The sequence below is a fragment of the Acinonyx jubatus genome, chromosome D2, assembly GCF_027475565.1.
Source record: "Acinonyx jubatus isolate Ajub_Pintada_27869175 chromosome D2, VMU_Ajub_asm_v1.0, whole genome shotgun sequence".
Classification (NCBI taxonomy): Eukaryota; Metazoa; Chordata; class Mammalia; order Carnivora; family Felidae; genus Acinonyx; species Acinonyx jubatus.
In genome coordinates, this window is record NC_069393.1 from 81,347,343 (window position 1) to 81,372,788 (window position 25,446).

At 51.2% G+C, this 25,446-nt stretch overlaps 1 protein-coding gene across 7 annotated transcripts in view; it reads left to right on the forward strand.

Annotated features, from left to right (window-relative positions):
• Positions 1–25,446, forward strand: part of PTPRE (protein tyrosine phosphatase receptor type E) — a 158,760-nt gene that overhangs the window by 45,026 nt on the left and 88,288 nt on the right. For 2 of the 7 annotated variants that reach the window (XM_027063400.2, XM_027063399.2), the window contains exon 2: positions 18,098–18,120. Coding sequence is in view for 3 of the 7 variants with exons in the window: in XM_027063398.2 (XP_026919199.2) it covers positions 17,707–17,826; positions 18,098–18,120 (143 nt within the window). In the remaining 4 variants the exon portion in view is untranslated. Of the gene's footprint in view, positions 1–14,397; positions 15,417–17,506; positions 17,827–18,097; positions 18,121–21,628; positions 22,422–25,446 lie in introns of those variants that run through there. The other 5 variants (XM_053207667.1, XM_027063398.2, XM_053207666.1 and 2 more) reach the window with 5 other exon arrangements.

Below are 25,446 nucleotides of genomic sequence, written 5' to 3' on the forward strand. Positions count from 1 at the left end.
TGCAGCGAGGGGCTGAGCCTGGAGCCCTTGCTCCTCAGACCCAGGCGAGTGCAGGGTCCCACGGCCTCGCGCCGTGTCCCATTCAGGACAGCAGGCACTGAATTCACGGGCAGCGGCCGCACACCCGCGCTGTTTTTGCTGCACTGGCCCCTTTGCCTGCACCGCCCCCCTCCCGGCTTTCTTGCTGAGGTCCCCGGGCCCCCGGAGGCTTCCATGCGGTCACTGGTCTCCCCAGTGGTCTGCGGGTGTCCCCGGTTGGGTGCGGACGTCACAGGCATCGAACGGGGCGGTGAACGCAGCATGCGCGGGCACACCTGTCTTTACTCCACCTCCAACAGCCCCCAGAAGCGGGTGGACGTTCCGTCCTCATTGGGACACAAGCAGTGGAAGCTCGGGAGGCCAGACGCACCGGGAAAACAGTCGGTTGGACTCGCTGCCTCAGATCTCCGCATAGCCCCTCGGCAGGAGTGCGGGGACCTTGGACGCTCGTGTCCCGGAGAGACTTGGAGACTTGCTCAAAGGTCCGATCACTTATGTTTCTGGGTGGGTCAGATGGGACAGCGGGAGCTTCCTCGGACAGATACCACAGCCAAACACATGCACACCAGCCTCCTGGAGAAGGCTGTGGTCGTGGTAATGCTAAAACGTCCGTATTTGTTGAGCACGTGACGTGTGCCAGACCCCAGATAGGGCGCCTGTTAGGAAGGTCACCGTGCACATCCCACAGCGCCACGGGGCGACCAGCCACTCCCTTTGCCGGGCATTCCGGGGTTGGCCGGCACGCGGGGGGTTCAGCGTGAGGCTGGACAGTCTTGGGCAAAGCGGGGCAAAGTGGTCACCCCACGCATCACCCCGGGGTAAAGGCAGACGTCTCTCGTTCTGTAAGTGGAAACCCCATGGCTCAGAAAGCGAGGCCAGCAGCCCAGTTCTTCGTCTGGTAGGAAGACCAAGGCGGGTCAGACCCCACATCCCCACGCCCTGACAGCAGTGCCCAGGTCACGGCCGTGAGAGGCAATCCTTCCATAGCTGAAGGCTCAAGGGCATCCATATGACCAACATCTTAAGAAAGATTCAAGTGCAAATTGGAGATCCCTATTCCCTTTTGAAAAGGAAACGGTAAAAATCAGAAACTGATTTTTTAAATTTATTTAAAACATTTTTTTTCAGTTTATTTATTTTCAGAGAGACTGAGACAGCACAGGTAGGGGAGGTGCAGGGAGACAGGGAGAGAAAGAGAACCCCAAGCAGGCTCTGAACTCTCAGTGCAAAGCCCCTCACGAAACCATGACATCACGACTGGAACTGAAACCGAGAGTTGGACCCTTAACCGACTGAGCCACCCAGGCTCAGAAATTATTTTTAAACAAAGAAAATTATTTTTAAGCAAAGTTTCATGCCTAAAGGTACACAAGCTTGTTCTGTTGGAAATCAGGCTTTCGGTGGCAAAGGAACAGACACTCCCAGGGCAAGGTCCAGCCTTAAGGCTGTCGACGCTGACGGTCGGTCGTCTGTCGCCCGGTTGTGTGAGGAGTGCATGGTGCGAGAATATTCCTCAGTTGGCTTTTTAAAGACAAATTAGTTGATTTGTCTGTTTCTTTATACAGGATAAAAAGCAATTCCAGCCATGATCCAAAACAGTCGATCAAGTTAAAACTTAGAAGTGCATGTAAGCTTTAAATGTATACACCTTGAGTGGCGCCTGGGGGGCCCAGTCGGTGAAGCGTCCGACTTCAGCTCAGGTCGTGATCTCGCAGTTCATGGGTTCGAGTCCCACATCGGGCTGACAGCTCAGAGCCTGGAGCCTGCTTCGGATTCTGTGTCTCCTTCTGTCTCTGCCCCTCCCCGACTTGCACTCTGTCTCTCTCTGTCTCTCCAAAGTGATTCAATGTTAAAAAAAATTTTGTTTAAATGTATACGCCTCAGATTCCCACAAAGTGACCCAGCTGTGTAACCAGCACCAGAGCGAAGGAATGCCGCGTGCCCAGCCCCCACTCCAGCCTCCTGGTGCTGTCTTGCAGTCCCTTCCAGGGATGTCTACTGTCCCCACTCCTAACACCATACATTCATTCCGTTTGTCTGCTTTTGAACTCTGTGTAAATGCAATCATGGAGTGTGTAAAGTCCGTTTTGTATTAAGGTTTCTTGAATACCGACGATACACGAGGAGCTGTGTAGATCTTCGATGAATGTCAATGGCTTGGCTTTGAGCACATCCCACTATGCTCTTATGGAAGCCTGTGTGTCCTGTATGGATCACAGAGGTGTCTGAGTAGGCCAGTCCTAGAAGACCACACTCCACCGATGACCGGCTCACCCGTGCTGTGCGTGCTCGGGAAGGCATTGCCACTGGGTAAATCAACCATGTAAGCCTCACCGTAACGGAGTTCAGCAGAGTCATGCAGCCTCTGTGTTGGGGGGTCTCGTGAATGCTGAGGTCCTGTGCACTCTGGGCTCGAGCAAACAAGTCAGGACAAGAAAGAGAAGTCGCTAGTAGGTGTGAGGGGAGGTAGGTTTTCCAAAGTCACCTTCCCCGGCAGCCACCGGCAGGGACCTGATGTGAAGGCACAGCTGTCTCAACAGACGGTCCCCTTCCAGCCCCGGGCTCTGCCCAACAACATGCTTGTCCATCCTGGCCATCGATGAATCCTGCCTCTAATGTCCTGGGAGCCCTCGGCCGGTGCCCGGAAGCTTCCGCCGTTTCCGGCCTGCAGGCTGGCATGATCCTTGTTATGTCTTGATACTCTGTGCTTTTCGTCCCCGTGCTAGCTGAATGACTGAGCTCCGGGTTCTTCCTCATCACCCCTGGTGTTCTACTCCGTGAACGTGGAATCATAATAACGGGGCGGTTACAAGCATTCAATTAAAAATACTTTGTGGGAGCGCCTTGCACAAGTAGGCATCCGATAAATACCAGTTCCCTTTCCCTGGAGATAAGATGTGATTGCAACTGTGCCTTAAAATTCGGTCCGAAGCTTCCTGGCTGACGAGGCAAAAATGAAAACACAATGGCTTGTATTGTTCTGGTCAGATGAAAAGAATGTTCCCAGTTTTTCAGGAAATATAAACACTTTCCTGGAGCTAGATTCGAAGGCAACTCTCTTTTGAAAGCCTGAGTAATTCAGTTGATGGGGTTTGCGACCATTTTTTTTCCGCCAGAAGATGAAGAAATCACCTTTTTATCTCCATAGCATGTATGAATCCCTTAATTAAAACATACTTTCCTGAGGCCATAAATTAAGTATGGAGAGCTAATGCGTTGCCATTAGGATTGAGTGAGTTCTCTTTCTCTGTTTCTTTACAATGTAGAACAAAAGGGCATAGGGTCTGGGGTGACAGGAGGGAGTCCTTCCTTTGCTTGTTTTTTTGACGCCCTCGATGGCTCGCATGTGTCTGTGAGGATGGAGGTGATGTACATGCAAGTGTCCTGTGGCATCGGCATCTGTAGAGGAAGGGATCAGGCTGGGAGCCTTTTCTGCTATCAAATCACATGTCTGTAGGATCAGTGTGAGTGTAAAGTCTGATTAATCAAAAGCCGAGTGAGCTGTTGACACACGCCGTGGGTGCTTTGTGCAACTGTGCTCATTCTGGTTTGTGAGCGCAGAGTTTTGCTCCAAGGGCTCATGGGGGTCGGATCCAGAGCCTGGAGCCTTGTGGGGCTGCCCGAGTTAGGGAGGCATGGCGGTCTCTTCTCTTCACCTGCCTGGAAACTTCAGAATTTGGATGGGTTTGCAACTTCGACATGAATGATCAAAGCATTTCAGTTTTTTGTTCTTTTTTTAATGTTTTTTTTTAAAGTTATTTTTGAGAGGGAGACAGACAGAGTATGAGCCGGGGAGGGGCAGAGAGAGAGGGAGACACAGAATCTGAAGCAGGCTTCAGGCTCTGAGCTGTCAGCACAGAGCCCGACGTGGGGCTCGAACTCATTAACCACGAGATCATGACCTGAGCTGAAGTCGGAAGCTCAACCGACTGAGCCACCCACGTGCCCCAGTTATTTGCTTTTTCATAGAGGAACTTACACACACACACACACACACACACACACACACACACACACACACAAAGAATAGCATGTAACCAAGGTGTTTCCCCAGCTCTCAATGGCCAGGAAATTCAGCACACACAAAGTCCAGGGAGATGTGAAGGGTAGGGGGCCACTTCACAAAGGGGCTCTTGGGGACCCTGTCCTCCAAGGGCCTTCAGGAACCCAGCTGTTACAGGGCACCCAGAGTACCCTGGGCCTCAGAGCTGGCCCTTGAGATGGAAGGACAGTGAGGGACCCCATCACAACAACCATCGCTTTGCAAATGAAAGGTCTGCATTTGCAGAATTCCTTGGAACCAGAGCAAGCTCTCCTCCTGGTCTCTGACCACCCAGGGCTGGATTTCCACCCTTTAAAGCTGCTGATCTTTTGTACCCTCATTGCCTGTCCCCGCCCCCTCACCGGCCGGTGGGGGCGGGTCCCCTCACCACCATCCACAACTGATCTGTTGTACTTTGTTGTACAAATGCATCAAACGTAGCAGACATTCCATAAATATCGTCTGTCACCCAATTACATATTATATAGCTTCAGATGCAAGGGTGTCGCCCGCAAACTCTTTATTCTACACTCAAAAGCTTGATTATTCTAACTATTCTTTCATTAACCCCACAGTGGGCTAAGGTTACCACTGGACGCTGAAGTTTTCATTATAGCTGCTTTTGTGAACATTTTCCCCTCGTTGCTGAAGATTTTAGGCGGATGACGTTCCTGTTCTTGTTAGAGGAATCGTGTGTTGGAGAAAGGGTGTTTCATTTTAATTATGAATATTATGAATAATTAGTCACTTTAGAAATAAACCATTCTCCCCCCCCCCCCACCCCACCCCTGGTGAAATTTATCTGGGGCTAGTGGTTGGGTAGATAGGTTTCTATGTCATTAAAACTAATTGTGGTAGCAAAAGCAACTGAGTCATCATCCTGTCCCCTATCTGTGACAAAAGCATGGAGGGCTCGCCGTCTAATGCGCAGCAGCGAAGAGCTCTGTGTCCCTTGTCACACGCGGAGGCCTGCCATTATGTCATACAGAACTGGAGTGTCACAGAGATTGCCCGTCTGGCACGAGCTGTGGGCTCTGTTCGCCTTGCTGATGTGGCACTCACCACACCTCTGGGCATGTGCAGACATTCGCACCCCACTGACGTCCGCCATACAGAGGGACCCTCATGGGCACGGGGAGTCCCGCCCAGGCCGAGGGACCGGGGAACGGTTGGAGCACAGGTCTTGCAATAACAGACTTGGGGTGGGAACAAGGTTTGACGTGAGCTTCAAGGATGTCACCTCCGTCGTTGGAGTTTCTGTGTCCTCTCTGTGAGGTGGGGAGGGCCATTCCCAGCCCCGCCCCCCCTTCCGTGACAAGGGCTTGGAGATGATTGTCTGCCTGGTGTGTGTACCAGGAGAGCCCGTGTGCAGTAGCTGTGGCCTTGCTGTCGTCATGGCTACGGTGCATTTTGGTTCTCTTGACGGAATGAGCACCTGGGTATGGAGGTTCCCATCCAGTCGTGAGGCGAATGCAAGGTGATTCTCAGGCCAACCCTCAAGAGCCCGTGATTTCCAGTTTGGTCGAAACGGAAGGACACTTGTCGGAAATACGGTGGCTCTGGAATGAGACTCCCAGCTCTCGGCTGGCCAGAGATGTGGGCCAGGAGGGCGGGTGTCTCCAGAAGGCTGGCCGGGACCCCTGCTGGGATGGCCAGGCCGTGGGGTTTCCATCAGTGCCCACTTAGGCTCCTGCCGAGTGCAGATGTCCAGCTCCGCACAGTTTTCCCAAACTCACCTTCCAGAGATCTTACCTTTGCAGAAACCAGCCCTGCTTTCAATGAGCCAGACTTCCTTTGCATTTGCTCGTGAACCTTAGACCTGAGTTTACGGTTAGGTGGAAAATAACATCTCGGGGTCCTCACAGGACACACCAGATAAACTGTTGGCTTTTTAAGGAAATGGCACATTTAAACAACTTTTTTTTTTTAATATTCATTTATTATTTTTGAGAGAGAGAGAGAGAGAGAGAGAGAGACAGAGTGTGAGTGGGGGAGGGGCAGAGAGAGAAGGAGACACAGAATCCGAAGCAGGCTGCAGGCTCCGAGCTGTCGGCCCAGAGCCGGACGCGGGGCTCGAACTCACGAGCCGTGAGATGATGACCTGAGCCGAAGTTGGACGCTCAACTGACTGGGCCACCCGGGCGGTCCAGGAAGTGGTGCTTCTTGACCATGAGGAAGCTTCACTGCAGGTGTCCTTCCTCTGGTCGCTGGGTCATGACCCCTTCCTCCACCGTGGTCCTGGGGGAGCACTCCTCTGCACACAGCTTGTCTCCCAGGGGGGAAGTAACTTCTGGCCTGGGCACCAGGAGTATGGGGTTTTCCTAATGTTGGGGGCATTCTCGCCCAGGGGCGGAAGGCATGCATCCTGCTGGGTTTTGTTTCAGGCCCTCGCTCTTCCTGGGCACTCGACTTCCTGCAACTTGCTTCAAGCTCCTTGTGAGGATAGATGGGCTCCCGTGTGAGGAATGTCCAGTGTTGTGCCTTCGGATCATCAGTGCCATTCTGACCCCTGTGCACCCCAGTGGCCCCACCCCCCTGCCATCCCCAGGGGACGGCCCTGGACTTTCTGTCCTTACCAGAACTGCCCCTTCTCTGGACCTCACCGTCTCTCGTTCACGGTTCGCAAGCTCGCTCATAGGATGCTGTGTCCTCGGACCATCATCTGAAGCTGCCCGTGACCTCCTGTGTAGAGGCCTGCCCAAGGTCACCCACCCTTCCACTGCGATGGTGTGCAGGGCCCTGGCCCGGGGAACACACACACTGGGTCTCCCTCCCTCCCTTCAGACTTGGGCTACAGGACAGACCACCAGCCACGCACGAGGCAGGTGAGGCCCCAGGGGTCCCTGCAAAGTGTGCAGACATCCTAGTTCGGCTCTCCCTCCAGCCTCTGACATCTCCACATTGGCTCAAATGCCTGACCCTACACAGGCTGTTTGCTGAAGCAACTCAATCCCGTGCATTTTAAGATGATTCCGTGAGCCGTAAAGAAAAAAACAGACAACGAAAATTTTTTCCTGAGAACAACGGACGCACTGCCTCCCCGTGGAAGAGGAGGGCTGACCTTTCTAGGTAGACCTTTCTAGGTCCGACATCACACTTCTGTTACGGCGCATTGTTCCAGAATGGGGTGCAGCATATTTGTGCTATAATGCTGTTCTTGTTTCCAAGTGAATACTGCAGTGTTCTTCGATGTGGAGGAGGGATTCATTACAAGTTCACGGAACTTTCTCAGTGGCGGCAGCGGGGGGAGATAGGTGCTTGTCCTCAGCAGAGTATATGCGGAACCCGGAGACAGTTTTGTTAATAGCTCAGTGATGTATGAAGTCTCCAAAAGCTCACCTTTCGTTATGAATTCGGCACTAGATGGAGATAGTTTTTCTACTTTAAGATGCTACATCGATGCTTAAGGTAGTCTTTGCCACCTCACATTGTTTAAAAATTTTTTTAATGTTGATTTGTTTTTGAGACAGAGAGACAGAGAGAGAGAGAGAGAGAGAGAGGGGGTGAGCGGGGGAGGGGCAGAGAGAGAGGGAGGCACAGAATCCGAAGCAGGCTCCAGGCTTCGAGCTGTCAGAGCTGAGCCCGACGTGGGGCTTGAACCCATGAACCATGAGATCGTTACCTGAGCCGAAGTCAGACGCTTAACCGACTGAGCCCCCCAGGCGCCCCATCACCGTGTTTTAAAGCTAGCCTTTGCTCTGCGCACGTTACATGGATTCTTAGTACTGACCTGGTTTAATGGGTCAGATCTGACAGTTTGGTTGGGGGAAGTTATTAAACTAAAATATTTCAGGGTTTTGGTGTGTTTTTTGAAATTTTTTGTTGTTGTTCTTTCTTTTTGTCGTTATTTGAGCAAAATGGCTGGTTGATGAACAGATCTTTCCTCACTTGGTTTACTACTTTTCAAAGTCTTTTTTGGGGGGGAGGGCCGCCTGGGTGGCTCAGTTGGTTAAGCCTCCAACTTCGGCTCAGGTCACGATCTCGCGGTTCACGAGTTCCAGCCCCGCGTCGGGCTCTGTGCTGACCGCTCAGAGCCTGGAGCCCGCTTCGGATTCTGTGTCTCCCTCTCTCTCCCCTCCCCTCCCCGACTCATGCTCTGTCTCTCTCTCTCTCTCTCAAAAGAAATAAACATTACAAACAAAATTTAAAAAAAAAAAAAGTCTTTCTTCGGGATAGCTAACGTCTTTTCTGCTCCGGATATCAGGTTCCTGGAAAAGAATTGTGCCATTTTTAGAGTGTTTCTTCTCCTTTTATTATGATGCTAATATATTTTTTGAGTCTCTCAGCAGCCTCCTCTGGTGTCTGTGCGGGATGCCCACATAACTCACTTCCTGGGAACTCTGAGAGTAGGACCCCGTCTTGAGGAATGGCCACCCCGTTACCCAGGCCCGCAAGTCAGGCCTAGGTCTCCCTTGATTTCTTCCTTCCTCTACATTCTGTAAGACTGGTGGGCTCAGCCCCCTTGGTCTTTAAATAGCCACCCATCCCCAACTCCATCCCTCCTGCTGCCGCCCCAGGGGCACCTCCCCCTCCCTCACCTGGACTCAGAGTGGCCTCCATATTTGTTCACGGATCCACTGTCCACACTCAGTCTTTCTCCCCTCTGCAGCCACCACAGTGGCCTTCCTTTTGGCAGAGAGAGGGATGTCCAGGCTTACAGCCGTCTGCAGCCCCCTTGCAGCTTCTGCCCGAATCCAAACGCCTTTGCGACATCCCAGGCCCAGCACACCTCTCATTCCAGACCCGTACTTGTGATTTATTGGATATCTTCTGTATACCGAGTTCAGCGCCGGGTCCCTCGTGTGGATTACCTCTCTTATTTGCCCAGCACGGTGAGGATTATTATTCCTATTTCCCAGGTGAGGAGGGTAAGGCTCAAAAAGGTTAAGTGACTTGTTCCAAGTTCAAAGCCAGGATTTAAATTACTTGCCATTTCCAGAATGTTCCATGTACTCTCTGGCTTCCCTGTCTGCCTGGGAATCTCATTCCTGAGAAAGATGCCTTGACTTTGGCCAAACACAGGTTAGATTCCACTGCTTCCACGTTTCAAAGCCCCCAGGCTGGCTGTGGTCACAGAACTCACCCCTGCATATCAGTGATCTGATTATAAGCCAGTCTTTGGGAATTCCAAAGGGGGTGACCTAGAACTATGCTTGTGTTTTGTTTGTCAGTGTGTCTGTTTTGATCCCTAGACCTTCCGCATTTGGCACAGCACAAGCCCATAGAAGATACCCTAGAAGATACCCCACGAACGGTAGCCACCGGTGTAAGTGCATTTATTCATTGACCCAACTGGTATTTTCTGAGTTGCTGATATGTGCGTAGAATTGTTCACGTAAGAAGTTCAAGGTAGAGATGACAAGATTTCCCAGCAGAAAGCACCAAACTAGCTACGGGTTATGTATCTTTGGGTGAGTGTGTGCACCTTGCCGTTGTCACGGGTAACCTTCGGTGGACTGTGCCTGCCCGCACCGTAGGGCATCGGAGGGGTGGTCCAACTTAGTCCTGATCCACTGCCTGCCGATATTATGTGGCTGTGCAGGTGTGGTTGGAGCAGGAAGACCGAGGCGGATGGGGCAGCGGAGGACGGCGGCCAGGAGGGACAAACTCAGGGGAGCCCGGAGGCTTGGACGAGGTGTCGAGGACGGTGTGGGTATGATGAGCTCCTGGCTGTTTGGGCTGAGATGGAACGCTTTCTGGGCCGGGGCAGCGTGAGGAGAGTGGGGGACGGGGAGACCACGATGTGTCTGGAGGACGGTAGAAACAGTTTTGTGTGGGTGAGGCGTCTCTGGAAGGTTCCTGCTCTGGACACCGTGGAGAGGAAGCACCATGTGACTTTGGCGGGGCTGCAAAAGGGGGGTTTGATGTTAGAAGTGGGAAGGGGCCCCCTGGAGAAGGAGGGTGCCCATGCCCGTGAACCGCGTGTGGGTGGCTTGCTGGGGCTCTTCCCCGGAAACTTCCAAGCTCTGTGACGCTCTCCAGACGGTGGTTTTCCGGCACATTCCCCCCTTCCAGTCCCTACCAGTCTGATCGGAAAAACGCTCTTCTCTCTATTCGTGAACGGTAGCTATTCTTATATGATAATAAAACTGTGTTTGTTAACACTGGTGAACTGGCATGTTTTGCTGGTCCCTTTGCCATTTGTATAGGACGGGTAATAGCTAGCATTTTAATTAACAGCAACAATAGAGAATTTAAAATTAAGAAGCACGTTATAAGTTGCCTCTCATTCTGGGTCCACGGGAATAATGGGCCTCCTGAAGAGTTATTTAACGCTACGGCTCATCCCTTACTCTGCCTTGGGAAATCTCGCCTTGCCCAGGCCTCCGCAGCTCGCTGCTGTTCACAGCTGAGCGTGAGGGTCATCAGCCAAAGCCTTGGCGGTTAAGGCTGATCACAAGCCTGGGGCCCCTTGGTGAAAGGCAGGGGCCTTGGAAACTGGCATTCTAAAAATTAGCACCTGCAAGCATCCGTTAACGATCCAGATATTAGAGATAAATCGTTTTCTTTGGGGCTCACTGGACCTTAATTAGACCAAGAACGACATCTTTTGAATCCGATCCGGTATTCAGTTGCCATTAGCGTCGTGCACCCAGTAAGCCCATCAGCAGTACCTTTCACAGGCTGGAGGCAGGGGGAGAAGGGAAACAGGCCTTGCTTTCAGGGAGCCCTGCGGACTCCATCCACCCTGCCTGAGGTAGGAGAAACAGCGTCAGGTCACATGCGATCAAGGCTCTGGCAGCGGAGAGCGAGAAGCACAGGGCCCGCAGGGGAGGCAGTGCTCGGATGAGGTTCGCTCCCTCTCTGAGCCGGTTCTCAGTCCCACCTTCTTCCCTGCCTCGCCCAGCTGGCGGACACATTTAGTCGTGTTCAGAGGGGGTCTGTGGAACTTTCCACTGTCTGCCGGCACCTGGCAGATACGCCTGGCCTCTAGCACCGACTTGAGGGTCCAACTCGACCTACAGCATCACCTGGATGATGAGGATTGTCCTCAGACATGCCTGGGCAGGTGCAGGTTTATCGTCCCTGTGTCCTTCGGTCCTCCTTCCAAATACCGTGAAATTCATCCGCCCATTCAGTGTGGATGCCTCCCCTGGGCCAGTCACGGCTCTAAGCGCGTGGGCTATTCCTCTCCGCGTTCGCTAGGAAAGACACGGCCTTGCGTGTGCACCATCGAAGGATACCTCTAAGCTCGTGAGGCCCCCAAAACAGGCCCAGAGAGCCACCGGGGCTGGCTGGTCTCCACTTTCCCACTGGTGGTTAATTTATATTTCAGTCCTTCTACTGCCAGTAAGCAAGCGGTAGTGGACAAAGGGAAGTGATTGGATTAACCTACTGATTTTTTTTTTTTTTCCTGCAAACTGGAAAAAAAGATGCCGATGTTTGCTGTTTCTAGGCAGCAAGCCCGGACCCGACGTGAGGAGCCCAGGTTTCCCTGGGTGCAGAGCCCATTTCACAGACCAGAACCCTGGGGTCCACAAGGGTGGGGAAGGGAACTGGTCAGCATTGTCTGGGAACGTGGCTGAGCATGACTTGGTTTACTGTATCCACATGGGGTGGGATGAGGGGGTCAGGAGCCAGCAGCCAGGGAATGAGAGGTCTCTGGGGCCAAGGCTCAAGGTGAGACCCTGTTTCGTGTGAAGAAAATGGCAGAGTAAGGCAGCTCAGTGTGTGACTAAAATCGGAGCGACGGAGGGGCACACTCACGGATGACCCCATTATGACGTAGCAGGCCTCGTGGAGGCTGAACCAGTGCCACCTGCCGACAAGCCAAGGGCTCCCGGGTGTTCTCCATCTATTAGAAATTTTCATTCGTACACGATTGCAGAATAGAAAGAGCCATCATTTATAGAGCAGGGATCATGTGGGTTTGAGAGGCCAGTACATTTCCACCAAGAGGGACTTTTTTCCCTCATGAAATTTTTTGAGGGAAAATGTGAAATCCATACCTTCCACACCTGGGGAGCCGGGAGCCCTGGGTAATGTCCCCCCCACCCCCGGGGGAAGCTGGACCCCCGGTGTCAGGACTGGATTTTGGACGCGGGTGGGAGTGAGCATCCAGGGGAAGTGGGGGGCTCAGAGGCTGAGTCTCAGACACCTGTTTTGGTCCCTCGGATTCTTCCAGGTGGGCTGGCTGGGGGAGGGGAGGGCGTGTGGGAACAGGTGTATTTGGGGAGCCCTGTCTCCTCACCTCCGCCTCCATGCTCAAAATCCGCACAGTTAGAGAAAAAGAGGTTCATGGAAGCAGACACGCATGAGGGCAGTCAACCTACCACCCGGTGCTGGCTAGGGGGTGAGTGGAGGAGGGGAGGGAGGGTCCCAAGATGAGCACCTTCCTCTCGCCTTCAGGGCCCAGGTAGAGCTGAGCGTGCTGTGGGCGCCCAGCCCTGCTCAGAGCCCCAGCTGGGCCACACAGCTGTAGAATGACCTGGGGACGTGCACAAACCCCACAGCCCGGGTAAGCTCCACAGTCCAGGCAGAGAGCCCTTTTGTCTTTAAGTCCTTCGTGCAGCTGGTTTAGTTCCCTGGGAGCTCCAGGAAGCCTGTGCCCAGGTCCCGAGTCCCACTGCACCGCCTGGTCGTGGGATGCCCGGTGGCAAGTTGCTTAATCTCTCTGGACCTCAGTCTTCCCATCTGCAAAGTAGGTCTAAACCAGACTCTTTATGGGGGCATTGAGAGACTTCAGTGATCCCTGTGTGCACTTGACGGGATCTCTGGTGTGGACTACCTGTCAATACAGTGGACACTTTCTCCAAGGATGTTTTCACACTGTCCTAGTCCTCGAGCACAAGAACCTTCACAAAGATGCTACTTCTGGGGCAAAGGCTTTTAAAGTATGACATTGACGAATGTCACTATTTGAGAATCGTTTGTGCTGAATGCAAGAGGTGGGCCGGTGAAGAGGTGGGCAGAAGGACCAGGTGCCATCCTGGACCTGCCACAGCCAGGTTCGTGCTGGCTCCGGGCAGAGGGAGGGGCACGTGCCTGTTCTAAACCTGCGCACGTGGCCCGTGGGAGGGGAGCACAGGCGGGTCCACCCTCCAGGCTGGGGCTGGGAGAGCACCCTGTGCCTCAGAAGGAAACAAAAAGTCCTGTGTTCCCACAGGATAATGGCAGAGAGGAGCATGGATGTTCAGAAGCCAGCAGCCGTTTGAACTTGTCAATATGGAGTCATTGGCTTGCTAATGGGCATAGTTTTCCAATCCAGAGAGGCCCCTCCCCCAACCGTGGGGTAATTAGGGAGGTGCCCTTCTGTGCACTTGGGAGACTGGGGATCCAGCTTCAGAAACAGTGTCAAGAAGCCGGCAGGGACACACGTGGGTCTTTGCTGAGCGGCTGTCCCTGAATCATTTTTAAAATTTGCCGGATATTTAGAAGTCCAGCTCGTTGGTCACAGATTGGCAAAACGGGTTGGGAAGACAGATCTTTTCTCCAGCCTTAGCAACATTGTTTGAAGGACCCCTGCTCTCACCTCTTCAAGGCGGCTTGCTGTGGGGTGGGCAGAATATCGTGGATTCTCCCCAGCTCGTCATTCGGGGAGGTTTCCCGCCTCGGGTGAGGTCAGCAGCCTTTCTCAGCCTCTCTTTTGTAGGTTACAAAATACAGAAATTAACAGCTCTGTGGATGCCTGGAAGGTAGGCAAGGAGACCGTGATACTTGTCAGCGTCTGATCTCAGGGAGAATCTGCAGCCCAGGTGATTCGGGAGCATTTTGCACGGTGTCCCATCGCGTGAGTTGCTGCGTGGAGGCAGAGTGCACTTGTTCCTTGACGGGATGCGGAGGCAGCCGACGTGCCACGGCCAGGGCGCCCTGCACTTGCGCTGCTCACCGCATATGTGATGCGGTTTCCGTCGTTTGTTCCTTTGTAAGTGGATTTTAGGCTCTTTGGGCAACCCGCCTAAATGGATTGCCCTACTCCTCGTGTTGAGAGTCGCTGTGCCTGAGGGTGAGCGACACTCCTGCTGTGCCAAGTGCTCTGACAGCTGATCGATTTGGGACAACTCCGTGTCTCCGGAAACCCTGGGATCCAAGAGAATGCGGCCAGGGTGGCAGTCCTCTCTGTGGGGTCTGACCACGCTGATAAGACTGCGGCAAGCCCAGATTCATGGTGTTTGATTGCACAAGTTTGCTTTTTTGTTTGTGTGCCCTTGCTTTGCAAAATTTCATAAAAGTTCACAATTTAGATAGACCATACACGTGGAAATACAAATGGAAACATTGTAATTTTTTAAAAGTTTGTTTATTTTTGAGAGAGAGAGAGAGAGAAAGAGAGAGAGCGTAACTGGGGGAGGGGCAGCGAGAGAGGGAGACACGGAATCCGAAGCAGGTTCCAGGTTCTGAGCTCTCAGCACAGAGCCCGACGCGGGGCTCGAACTCACGGACCGAGAGATCATGACCTGAGCCGAAGTCAGAGGCTCAACCTGCTGAGCCAGCCAGGCACCCCTGCATCCAAATTGCTTTGAAAGGCTGCTGCCCACCGGGCCACGTGAAAGAGTAGCTTGTAAATACACCCTCAGCAACACACAGGCCGCCCACTTGGATGTTTAGGATGCTTCGGGCCAAGGGTGCGAGTGCAAAAGACATTTTACTTTTCTCTGAGTTTGTTAAGATTGTCCGGCTCCGTCCCTCTCAGAGCTGGACAAAGTCAGCATAATTCTACCTTCTTCCCTAAATGAAGCAGCCCCGGCAGATGGAGTCTAAACGTCATAGTTTTATTTTCTTCTTTGTGAGGTTTGGATACACGGTAACGTTGCTGGGTCTTTCCATATCTCGTGAGCGATCAGGACCGAGCCCTGCAGCCTGGGGCCACTTCCTGCCGGCGTGCCCGCCCTCCTGACCTCACCCGCCCGGCTCCCCCCCTTCTCGGTGGATTTCCCCTGTTCCGCGTCCTCACACCACCTCTTTCCCAGGGTCTAGCTTGGCAGGCGTCCTCCGCCTCTGTGCCCTGGAAGCAGAGTGGCCGCGTCTGGACGCCCCAGGGACAGACCTCCACACTTGCGTGGTCACGCTGGCTCAGGCTTCCCACAGAAGCACGTCTCCCCCCCTCCCTCCCCAGCCCGGGACGTGTGCGGCCAGCCTGAGCCTTTCCAGGTCTTCCGCACACAGACCTCGGCGCAGCTTTCCCTGGGGGCTCGGAGGGATTTGAGGGAGTTGCTTGTGGCAGTGTTGTGCCCCACCGATGCCTTTCACGGGTCCTCCTGCTGGCAGCTGGTGGTAGACGCCAGGAATGTAAAGAAAAGGCCGACTGTCCCTGCCCTGAAAGAATTATGGCTTCGTTGGCGGGGAGGTTGGGGATGGAGACACAGAAAGAAAAAACAACGGCCAGCGAACAAGGGTAAATGAACTCCAGGGTAAGCTGGATTTGCCCCTGCGGCCCAGCCGAGAGTGGTCTCAGCAGCCCTGGGTTAGCCTCCCTGCCTCCCTGCTCTGTGTGACATGGGTCAAGGGGCTTGCCGAGCCTCCGTGTCCCCTTCTTCCAAATGGGACTCGCCTGGCCTGTTTCGTGGGACTGGCTGTGGGCTGCGGGAGAGACATCGTGAGCGGCCCTGGACGGGATCCAAAATCCAATGGCTTCTCTCCGTCCCCTGCTTGGAGGGTGGCACCATTCCTGCCACGACCAGAAAGGTCTCCAGGTGTGGAATGATGCCATGCAAACAGCTCAGAGACACCCTCCTGGCGAGAGGAGCAGCTCTGCTCCCGCGAACCCACCTCCCCCACCCCCAGCTTTAAATGTGCTTGTTTCATCTTTTCAGACCTTGTGCTCCGTGTTAGAATTGCAGTCTGCATCAGGGCCTTAGGCTGAAGGAAGTGTTCGTGTGCCGAGGGTTGACTGGAGAGGGTATTCTGGTTGCTTGGGTTTTGTTCTAATTCTGTTCTTTGAGAAACTGATAGTTGTGGTTTTGTGCTATGAAGTGTGTGATCTATTTGACCAGCCCACAGTTCCGTGTATCCTTGCTTAGTTTAAAAACTAAAACAGCAGGAGTTCAAAGCTGAATTCAAAATGGTTGTGTGTGTTTTGGGTTGGTATGTAGTCAATTATGCTTATTCATTTGTTTAACCATCGTTGGGCAGGGTCCCCGCCTGGTTCTACACACTCTTGGCTTTTCTCCCTTGTGGTTTTCAGTGTGGTTTGACTCAAGCCTGCACCTTTGCTTCTGTGTATCATTGGGTTTATTTTATGATAAAATGACTGAACATTACATTGGGAGGTAGTTTTGAGCATTTCTAATGAAGGCTGAAGCGTCAAGAGCCCTTTCTGCTCCTGGCTTCTCACCATGCTCGGCCCCAGACAAACACACACGTCTCTCTCCCCAGCATTTTCCCAGGCTCTCTTAGGGGATTGGAAGGAGTGGACTCTTACAATTATTCTTACGAAAAGCAGTTCCCCTCACCTCCCATGATCACCGGCGGCCCAACAATCAGTGCCTCCCTCACCTTCCCGCCATTCACTTTGTGTTACGTCGGGCCCTGCTGCACTCTGGGAACTCTGTGACTTTATATGTTACCCAACAGACTGGTTCCCAGTTGATTTTTGGTGGATTCTTTGGAATTTTCTATGTGGATGCTCATGTCATCTGAGAATGCTGAAGTCTTACTTTTTTTCTTTCCAGTTTCAATGCCTTTTATTTCTTTTTCTTGCCTTATTACGTTGACCAGTACAATGTCAAATATGAGTGGTGAATGTGGACATTCTTGCCCTGTTCCCAGTATTAGTGAGGAAGCATTCAGTCTTCCCTACTGAAGATCACATTAGCTGTAGACTTGCCCAAGTAGATTTAAAATTCCTTAGTATTAGGAGAACTATTTCTTCTGCTTTTTTTTTTTGACTTCAACCTACTTCCCGGGTCAGCTTCTTAATTCCTGCAACAACTTGTTATGATTGTGTGCTGTAGAGTGCTGTCTTTGGTGTAAAATATCTAGCCTGGCCATGACTAAGATAAGAAGTATTCTATTTGGGTGGAAGACACCGGGCACCGCATTAGCTACTTAAAAATAGTGGCGATCGAAACATCTAACGGCACAGATGCGTGGTGACAACTCTTCATGGTCTCTAGCTCCAGCGTGAGGCTTCCCTACTAGCCGCTCAAACAAGAACCCGAGGGCCACGGCCACGGACCCGAGGGCCAGCTGAGGAGTGGATAGACAGAGCACGGTATATGGTATATGGGAAATGAAAGAGTATTCGTCCCCAGGAAGGAACAAAGGACTGGTACATGTTCCAACATGGACGGACCTCAAAAATGTACTAAGTAAAAGCAGCAAATCACAAAACGCCACGTCCTGTAGGATCTCATTTTTGTGAAATGTCCAGAAGGGACCAACCCATATACAGAAAGTAGATTGGTGGTCGCCAGGGGAGAGGGGGTGGGGGGGGGGGACGGGCTGGAGAGCTAAAATGAACTAATGGGCGTGGGGTTTCTGTTGAGATGATGAAAACGCTCTAAATTTAGGTATGGTGGTGGCTGTAAAACTCTGTGGTTATGCTAAAAACCATTGAATTGTACACAGGTGGACTTTATGGCATGTAAATTATATCCTGATGAGATGTTAAAAACGAAAAGGACATAAAAGCTAGATTATTGAGCAGTGAGCAGGCTGGATAATGGTTTAGCTGGAAAACCTGGATGAGGGGCCAAGCCATGGAGGTTTTAAGAGGCGGTATCTGGGAAGAGGGACAGGGGGCACCACCTTGGAAGACGGAGGCTCCCAGGCTGGGGACTAGACACCCAGTGCTTCTGATCCAGGTCAGCCCCCGCGCCCCCACCCCCAACACTGCCAACCAGAGATCACAGGAGAGCTTGGGGCAGGGCACTTTTTGAAAGCTGATGACTGTAGCAAAAAATGTCATCATCACGTAGATAGATAGAAAGGCCTCAAGAAGACCCCAACAACGAAGCAAAAATGAGCACATCCAACTGAAGCTGTACACCAAGAAGTGACTAGAATGAGCAACTAACTAACACAGGTAACCAGAAAACTAATTCTTTTCTCTTTTTTTCCCCCTTTCTTTTTCAGACTATAGCCTTCGTTTTCCCTGGGTGAGTACAAAACTTAAACACTTTTTTTCTGATGTGTAGTTAACAAAAAAAAAAGGGGGTGTGGAATTTCATGGGATTTCATTGTTAGCGAAGCATTATTTCTAGAGAAAGAGGGCCAGTATGATCAGCTGGTGTATTTGAATGTTATGCCTTAACCTACTTGAAGAGGCTCATATCATACTTTTGGTTACATCAGTGTGTGTGTGTGTGTGTGTGTGTGTGTGTGTGTGTGTGTGTTTGAAATCTGGTTTTGCTGTTCAGTCTCCTGAACTATATTGTTGAGCATACAATTTCAACCTGCTCTCCTTTCACTGATTTGTCTGTACTTTTCAAAGGGCCTCTCCTTATCTCGCTGAACACATTGGATGACTATTAGGGAACACAGAGGCACGTAATTGCATTGATGGTAATTGCCTCTTAAATTGATCTGCTTTGGGGGAAACTGCTGAAAAGGAGCTTTTCTGGAATGCACTTTGGGTTAAAAAAAAAAAAAAGAAACAGTGTCATTGTCACGTCGTTTTATGCCTTTTGAGATCGAGGCAATGTTCCACGGCCCTGATGTCCTAGTACTTAGAGAAGGAAACACCACCGCCTTTTTGTGTTCTACTCAGTCGACTTACTGGTGTTAAGATCCCCCAAAGAAATCAAGGGGAGAAAATCTAAGAGCTCTTGAAGTGGCCACAGTATGTGGGCAGGTGGCTCTGGGGCATGGTGGTGCGTGTGCTCACGTTTGGTGAGTGCACCGGATGTAGGCGGCCAGGATGTTGTATTTCTCACATGCATCACCTTGTATGAAATACTCTGACTCCCTCTTGAATTATTCTAAGGTCGGTGGGTCGATTGTTTGGCTTTGGCTTCCCCCACTTTTGGTCTCGTGGCAGTGTTCCATCTGGGTGTAAATGCTTACGGTAGTCCCGGTGCGATCGAATGCGTGTGGGTTGTGTGGGTTGACAGGACTCTTGCTCCCTGTCTCAAAGGAATGCAGATACAGCCAGCGGTTTATCGAGATAGAGAATGGGGAAGGCTCCGTTTGTCACCTGCTAAGCTAATTGCGTTGACCCTCTTCTCTATGCCATCATTATCGGATGTGAATCAGTTTTCAATGGCACGATCTACTTCAGCAAAAGTCAACAGTGGGCTCCAAGAGCAGGAATATTACTGGAATCATATTCAGGGGTAGAGACTTACGTACAAGCAGTCTTCAGTCCCTTAGTGCCTCAGAATCCTAAGCGAGAGGCATTGGCTCATCCATATTGGTTTCAATGGATATTAAACATGCTGTTCGTCAAGAGCACAGGCTCCCTATCTTGCTGGAATGAAACATTTGAGGGTCTCATCCCACAGACTCATCCCCTCCCCAAATACAAGATCCGGGTTATGATTTGTTATGACATCTGATCTTTACCCTCCTTGGCTCTCCACTCCACACTGGTTCCTCCAAACCCAGTCTTGCCATTTGCCCATTCCAGAGTTTCCTGCCCTCTTGGCAACTCCACCTGCTCCCTGGCCATGTCACTCAACCTGGTCCCATCGTTCACCTCCCTTTCTTTCTTTCTTTTTTTTTTTTAAGGTTTATTTATTTATTCTGTGAGAGAAAGAGAGAGAGAGAGACAGAGCACATGTGAGCAGGGGAGGCCCAGAGAGAGAGGGAGAGGAAGAGAGACTCCTAAGCAGGCTCCCCCCTGTCAGCACAGAGCCCGACATGGGGCTCAAACCCAAGAACTGTGAGATGACTTGGGCCGAAGTCAAGAGCCAGATGCTTCACGGATGGAGCCACCCAGCCCCCGCTTCACCTCCCTTCTAGGAGGAAAGAAAGTAAAAGTTGCTCTCGGAAGCTATGAGTTGTGAGGTAACAAGGGCTGCTTATTTTAGGAATTTTCTCTTCGATGTGAGGAAAGTCTGTTCCAAGCATAAGCCCCTGCTTTGGTGGCTACCTCATTTAAAGCCTTTGTTGGAATCTGCTGCTGGGGGCATCAGGGTTAGAACATTGGATGACTCTCTTAGCCTAAACATTCACTGCTAAACATTTGAGTCTTGTCCCAGAGTTTCAGGATTTCCACTAACAGAAAGGAATTTATTTCTAATTTGTGGGCTTAGAAATTTGGTTTGGAGTCGGTTAGAGCTAAATAAATAGCTCACTTTGGGCAGGGCAGGAGAGAGCAAGCCCCCTGAGGTCGGTGACTGTCCCAAGCCATGGTGCTCAGGTGGTGGGGTGGCTGCAGGAGCCCAGGAGACACCTGCTGGGTGAACCCAGGAGCCCTGGGCGCCCCCTCTGCTCTCAGCTGTCAGTCCCTTCCTGGGGTCATTGTAATGGATAAATGAGCTCACCCCGAGTGAGCAGGTAATAAAATTGATGTAATTAACATCATCGCAAAATTATGGCAGTTGTTTCCAACGTTTAAAGATGTCATTTAGGGGCGCCTGGGTGGCTCAGTAGGTTGAGCGTCCGACTCTTGATTTTGCCTCGGGTTGTGATCCTAAGATTGTGGGAGGGAGCCCCGCCGTGGGTTCCACCCTGGGCATGGACCCTGCTTAAGGTTCTCTTTCCCTCCCTCCCTCTCTCTCTCTTTCTCTCCCTCCGCCCCTCCCCCTGCACACATGCGTGCGCCCTCTCTCTCTCTTAAGATAAAAACATAAAAATAAGGGGCACCTGACTGCTTCAGTCTGTTAGGCATCCGACTAACAGGTGATTTCACAGTCGTGGTTTCGAGCGGGCTGTGCACTGATCATGGAGCCTGCTTGGGATTCTCTCTCTCCCTCTCCCTCTGCCCCTCGCCTGCTCACACTGTCTCTCAAAGTAAATGAATAAACTTTTTAAAAAGTTGCAATTAAAATTAAAAAGTAAAAATACCAAGCGGGCATTTAAGTGGGTAGTGATGTATGTCCCAGTACTATAACAGAGAGCAAAGGAGTTCTTTTTTCTAGCAGCACACTCTGACTTTTCATTAAAACAAACAAAAAAAAAAGACGCTCTATATTAATATCTGGCCTTAAAAAAAAGAGTCCACTTTCCCCTGTTAAACTGGATTAAGAGGGGCCTTTTTAGCATGACCACCATCCCCCTGGTTTTCTTTTGTTTCTCCTTTTTGTACTATGTAAATACAGACTGGGGAAGTAATACTATAATTCATATCCACCATTGAACATGACCAAAGTCCCTCAACCCGACAACGCTTACGACTCTGTGGGTCTCCGTTGCCTTGTCTTTAAATAATGCAGTGGAATGTCAGAATTAAGAATTTATGCAAGACACGTAATTAAGGTTTAAATATCTTCTCCAGGCTCTGGGAGGTCTTGTATTGTTATACCAAAGGGTATCCACCAGTGAGGAAAATTAAATGATACTGTAACTTGGCTGTTTCACTTTGGTTCTTGGAAATACCAAAGGGATAAAAGGCAATGAAATTAAAGTGCTGATATTAACAGTGAATTTTATTTTAAAATTAACTTGCGGTATTCAGTCGCTAGCTGTCTCCTCTTTAATGATGTATCTTTCCTCCTCTGTCAGTTTCCGTATGTGTGATTTTTCTCTTCGAAGTCCCTTTTCTTCTTCGGTGTTGGCGGGAATGGCCACCAAGGCAGGAAAAGAAAAGAAGAAGCTGAAGGTTTTTAAATGAGGTGCGGGGGCCTGGCCTGTGTTTGGCAAGGCAGGGCGGACCCCTTGGAACATGCCTTCTGACCACCTCAGCTGGGCCTACGTTTCTGCAGGTGGTTTCTCTGCTGGGCTCTGCGTCTTCAGAAATGACAAGCATGATGTATGATGTGCAGAGCTCACAAGACTTGAACACCTTCTCAGATATTTGACTTCGATCTCCTGCCTTTGCCCTGTTCTTGGGTTTTTATTAGCATCAGCGGATCCTCTGGGTTTCCTATCCGAGCAAAATGTGTTGCTCCCAACCGCGAAGAAGTTATTCTCCCGTAACTGAGATTGGAAGGGGACAGTACGTTGGAAGAATGCCTGCGGACCGGCTGGTGACAAACGGATTCATCCCTTATTTGTTTCCATTTCCACCCCCCTCCCCCCAGGAAAGTTTCAACATTCTTCCAAGAAGTACCACCTAAAAGGGTCCGCTAGGTAATTGTTTGTCATATGCCCAAGCCATGGATATTAAGCGGTCATGGTTTCCACTTAGAGGAAATAGGAACACAGCTCTTGTATATAAACTCGTGTCTCGCCCCTGAGCTCCTAGGGACCCAGTTCAGAGCTGGAATTCTTCCACAAACCCTTTTCCGGCTGACAGGAAAACATGGATTCTCGCGGGCCGGGATGGCTCCCCAGCATCATCCCCGTAGGACCGGAGGTAAAGGGGCGCCGGAAAGGGGAACTTTTCTCGTCGCTTGGGATTCAGGTCGTGGTTGTTTGTGATATAATTCCTAAGGCGTTTAAGAATCCAGTGCAAGAGTATTAGCAGGAAGCGGTCGTTAAGGGAAAATTTGGCAAGCTCCTCCGTTCGCTTTGTCCAGCCCCGTGCAGGAAATCTGGGATTTATGCTTCAGGAAACTGTTTTAATCCACCACAGCCGGGCCAAGTGGTGCCCAGGGACGGTGCCGTGGAGAGCCGGCTGCCTCAGGGCCGGCGGGTTGTCCGACTGCCAGGAATCCGCGGTGAGGTCCACCTTTTAGGAAAACAATCCCCACTTGTTGTTGGGCCCCAGGCTGACTGGGTGACACGTCAGAATCCCACTCATTCTAAATGGGACATTTCCTTTTTTTATTATTATTTTTTTTTTATAATCAGACCCACCCTCCTAACTTGCCTTATCAGCTATATTTGTGCAGTGGCATTTTAGTTCAAAATGACACAGTGAGAACGTGGGAAGGACCTGGTCTGCAGGACAGTGAGTTGGTCCTTCAAGGAGCTTGTGATCAGGTGCACGAGGCAGGGCTGGCGTTCTGTGTGCCGGGCTTTCCAGCCTGTGCACTTCGGTGTGGAAACAGATGGCGTCCTCTGCCTGACGGTGGCATCGGTCACACTGCGGGGAAGAGGACAGGAGGTGTATCAAACTTTTGGGATGTATGACTTTTTTGAAATGTATTTTTTTAATGTTTATTTGTTTTTGAGAGACAGAGAGAGAGAGAGCATGAGCAGGGAAGGGGACAGAGAGAGAGGGAGACACAGAACCCGAAGCAGGCTCCAGGCTCCAAGCTGTCAGCACAGGGCCCGACGCGGGGCTCGAACCCACAAACCGCAAGATCATGACCTGAGCCGAAGTTGGACGCTTCACTGACTTAGCCACCCAGGCACCCCTGAATGTTTATTTATTTTTGAGAGAGAGGGAGAGACAGAACATGAGCAGGGGAGGGGACAGAGAGAGAGGGAGACACAGGATCGGAAGGGGGCTCCAGGCTCTGAGCTGTCAGCACAGAGCCTGAAGTGGGGCTCGAACTCACGAACTGCGAGATCACGACCTGAGCCGAAGTCGGACGCTTCACCGACTGAGTCTCCCAGGTGCCCCCTGGGTGTGTGATTTACAGAGGGATTTCTGAGGCCCCCGGGGCCACAGAATTGGGAATGAGGTCTGCACAATGTTAGGAGCGGGGACGGACCCCCATTCGATGCGGGAACTCGCTGGCCCCCATCTTTAGTCCCACGGCCTGGGGGATGTCCCCATGTGAACTGGGACACTGGGCAACAGGAGTATAAATCCATTCTGTTCGAAGACTGACCCTCTGAGGTGACTTTTTTAAACAGCTTGTTATGGTACAGAGTTTGGTATAAAATATTTAAGATGTTGGAAAACTCTCTGTGGAATTGCTGAACGAAAATCCGTCCTGTAACGGATTCTCTGAGTAGTTTTCCTTCTTGTTTTGAGTGGAAACAAGCAATAAGCAACAAGCCAGAAAAAAAAAAAAATGGATTTGTATGATTTTTATGATGGGGACTGACTGGATTCTAACAACTTTTTAAAAATACGTTGGTGGCGTTTAACTGATCTCAAACAACCCTACCAAGACTGGTCTGCTGTCAGCAATGATAGAGATTTTGTGTTCAAATACTGTACGTAAAAATATGTTGAAAGCCACCACGTTACCACGCTGTTGCTGCTGCTGCTGAGAAATGAATTTTTTAAAATCGTCATGTTGGTGGAAATTATTATTCACCAAAACAGGACTTGATCTATTTCCTGTTTTGCCACATAAGTTAAATGCCTTGTGCCGTTTATAATCACGCACACGCACGCAGAGCACTTTACAGTTTGCAGAGCTCCGGCTCACGACCTCACTCGGGCCTCCGAGATTCCTTGGAGGCAGCACAGGCGTGCGTTCTCACCTCCGCCTTGAAGAAGTGAAGACAGAGACCCAGGCCACCTGGGAGAAGTGAGCGGATAGGACAGCGGGAAGGGACCCACCCGTGTGCAGCGGCCCCCACCCCAGGGGCACAGGTTCCCTCTGAAACCAAAAAGCCGGGCCGCACTCATTCCCGCCCCCCACAGTGAGGACGCAGACCTGCCGAATAGAAAGCAACATTTTCCATCATGAAAAAATATCCTTTTGCAGTTATGCGAGGCATAGAGGACAGCAATAAATGAGGACATGTCCCACGGGTCCGGCAAACGGCATGCTGGCAGATAATTATATTTTGGAACGACTTTACGCTCAGTTGAGTTGATCTTGGCCAGCGTTCCGAGTGTTTCCACATGCTATGTGCTGACCAAATTCAGTTTTCTAATCTCTTTGCACACACTTGCCCGGCTTCCTCCCAGGTTTTGTCTGTTCCCTCCGCCGGTGTGCTTCAGGCGGCCCCTGTGGGCCCATAATCGTGCCGGGTGTTCAAAACCCCAGTGGTAGGTCCGAGTTTCCGGCTTGAGGAAATATTGCCCGTAGGGCCTATGTCGGAATCCTTTCTTTTAGCAGGTGGGGTTGTGCGTTTTGCACAGAACCCTAGGAGAGGAGTTGGACAGACCTAGAGTGTGAGTGATTCAGACACGCCCCTTCATGCCCTGAGCCGTACCTTCTTGGTCTAAAAAAGTAAAGGGCTGGGTGACAATTTCTTTAAGGTTTCTTCTAGACGCGAAGTTGATGATCCAGGGTGATGCCTGTCTGGATGTGGCGTTAACACAGGAATCTCCCTAAAGGAGCCACTGCTGTGAATCCACTAGTTACGTCCGTCTCCTTCCCTCCCAGGGGGAAGTCTGTCTCTACCTCCTGATGTAAATGTTTTACAACCTTCGCTTGGGAAGGAAAGCAGCCATCCTTTGCCGCTCTCTCTGCCTCTGCTCTTGTTTATGTTAGCTCCCACTGCCTCCAAAAGAACCAGGAAGCATAGAAAGGAGGGCCTTATTAGTGGGAGAACATTTTTTTTAATGTTTATTTATTTTTGAGAGA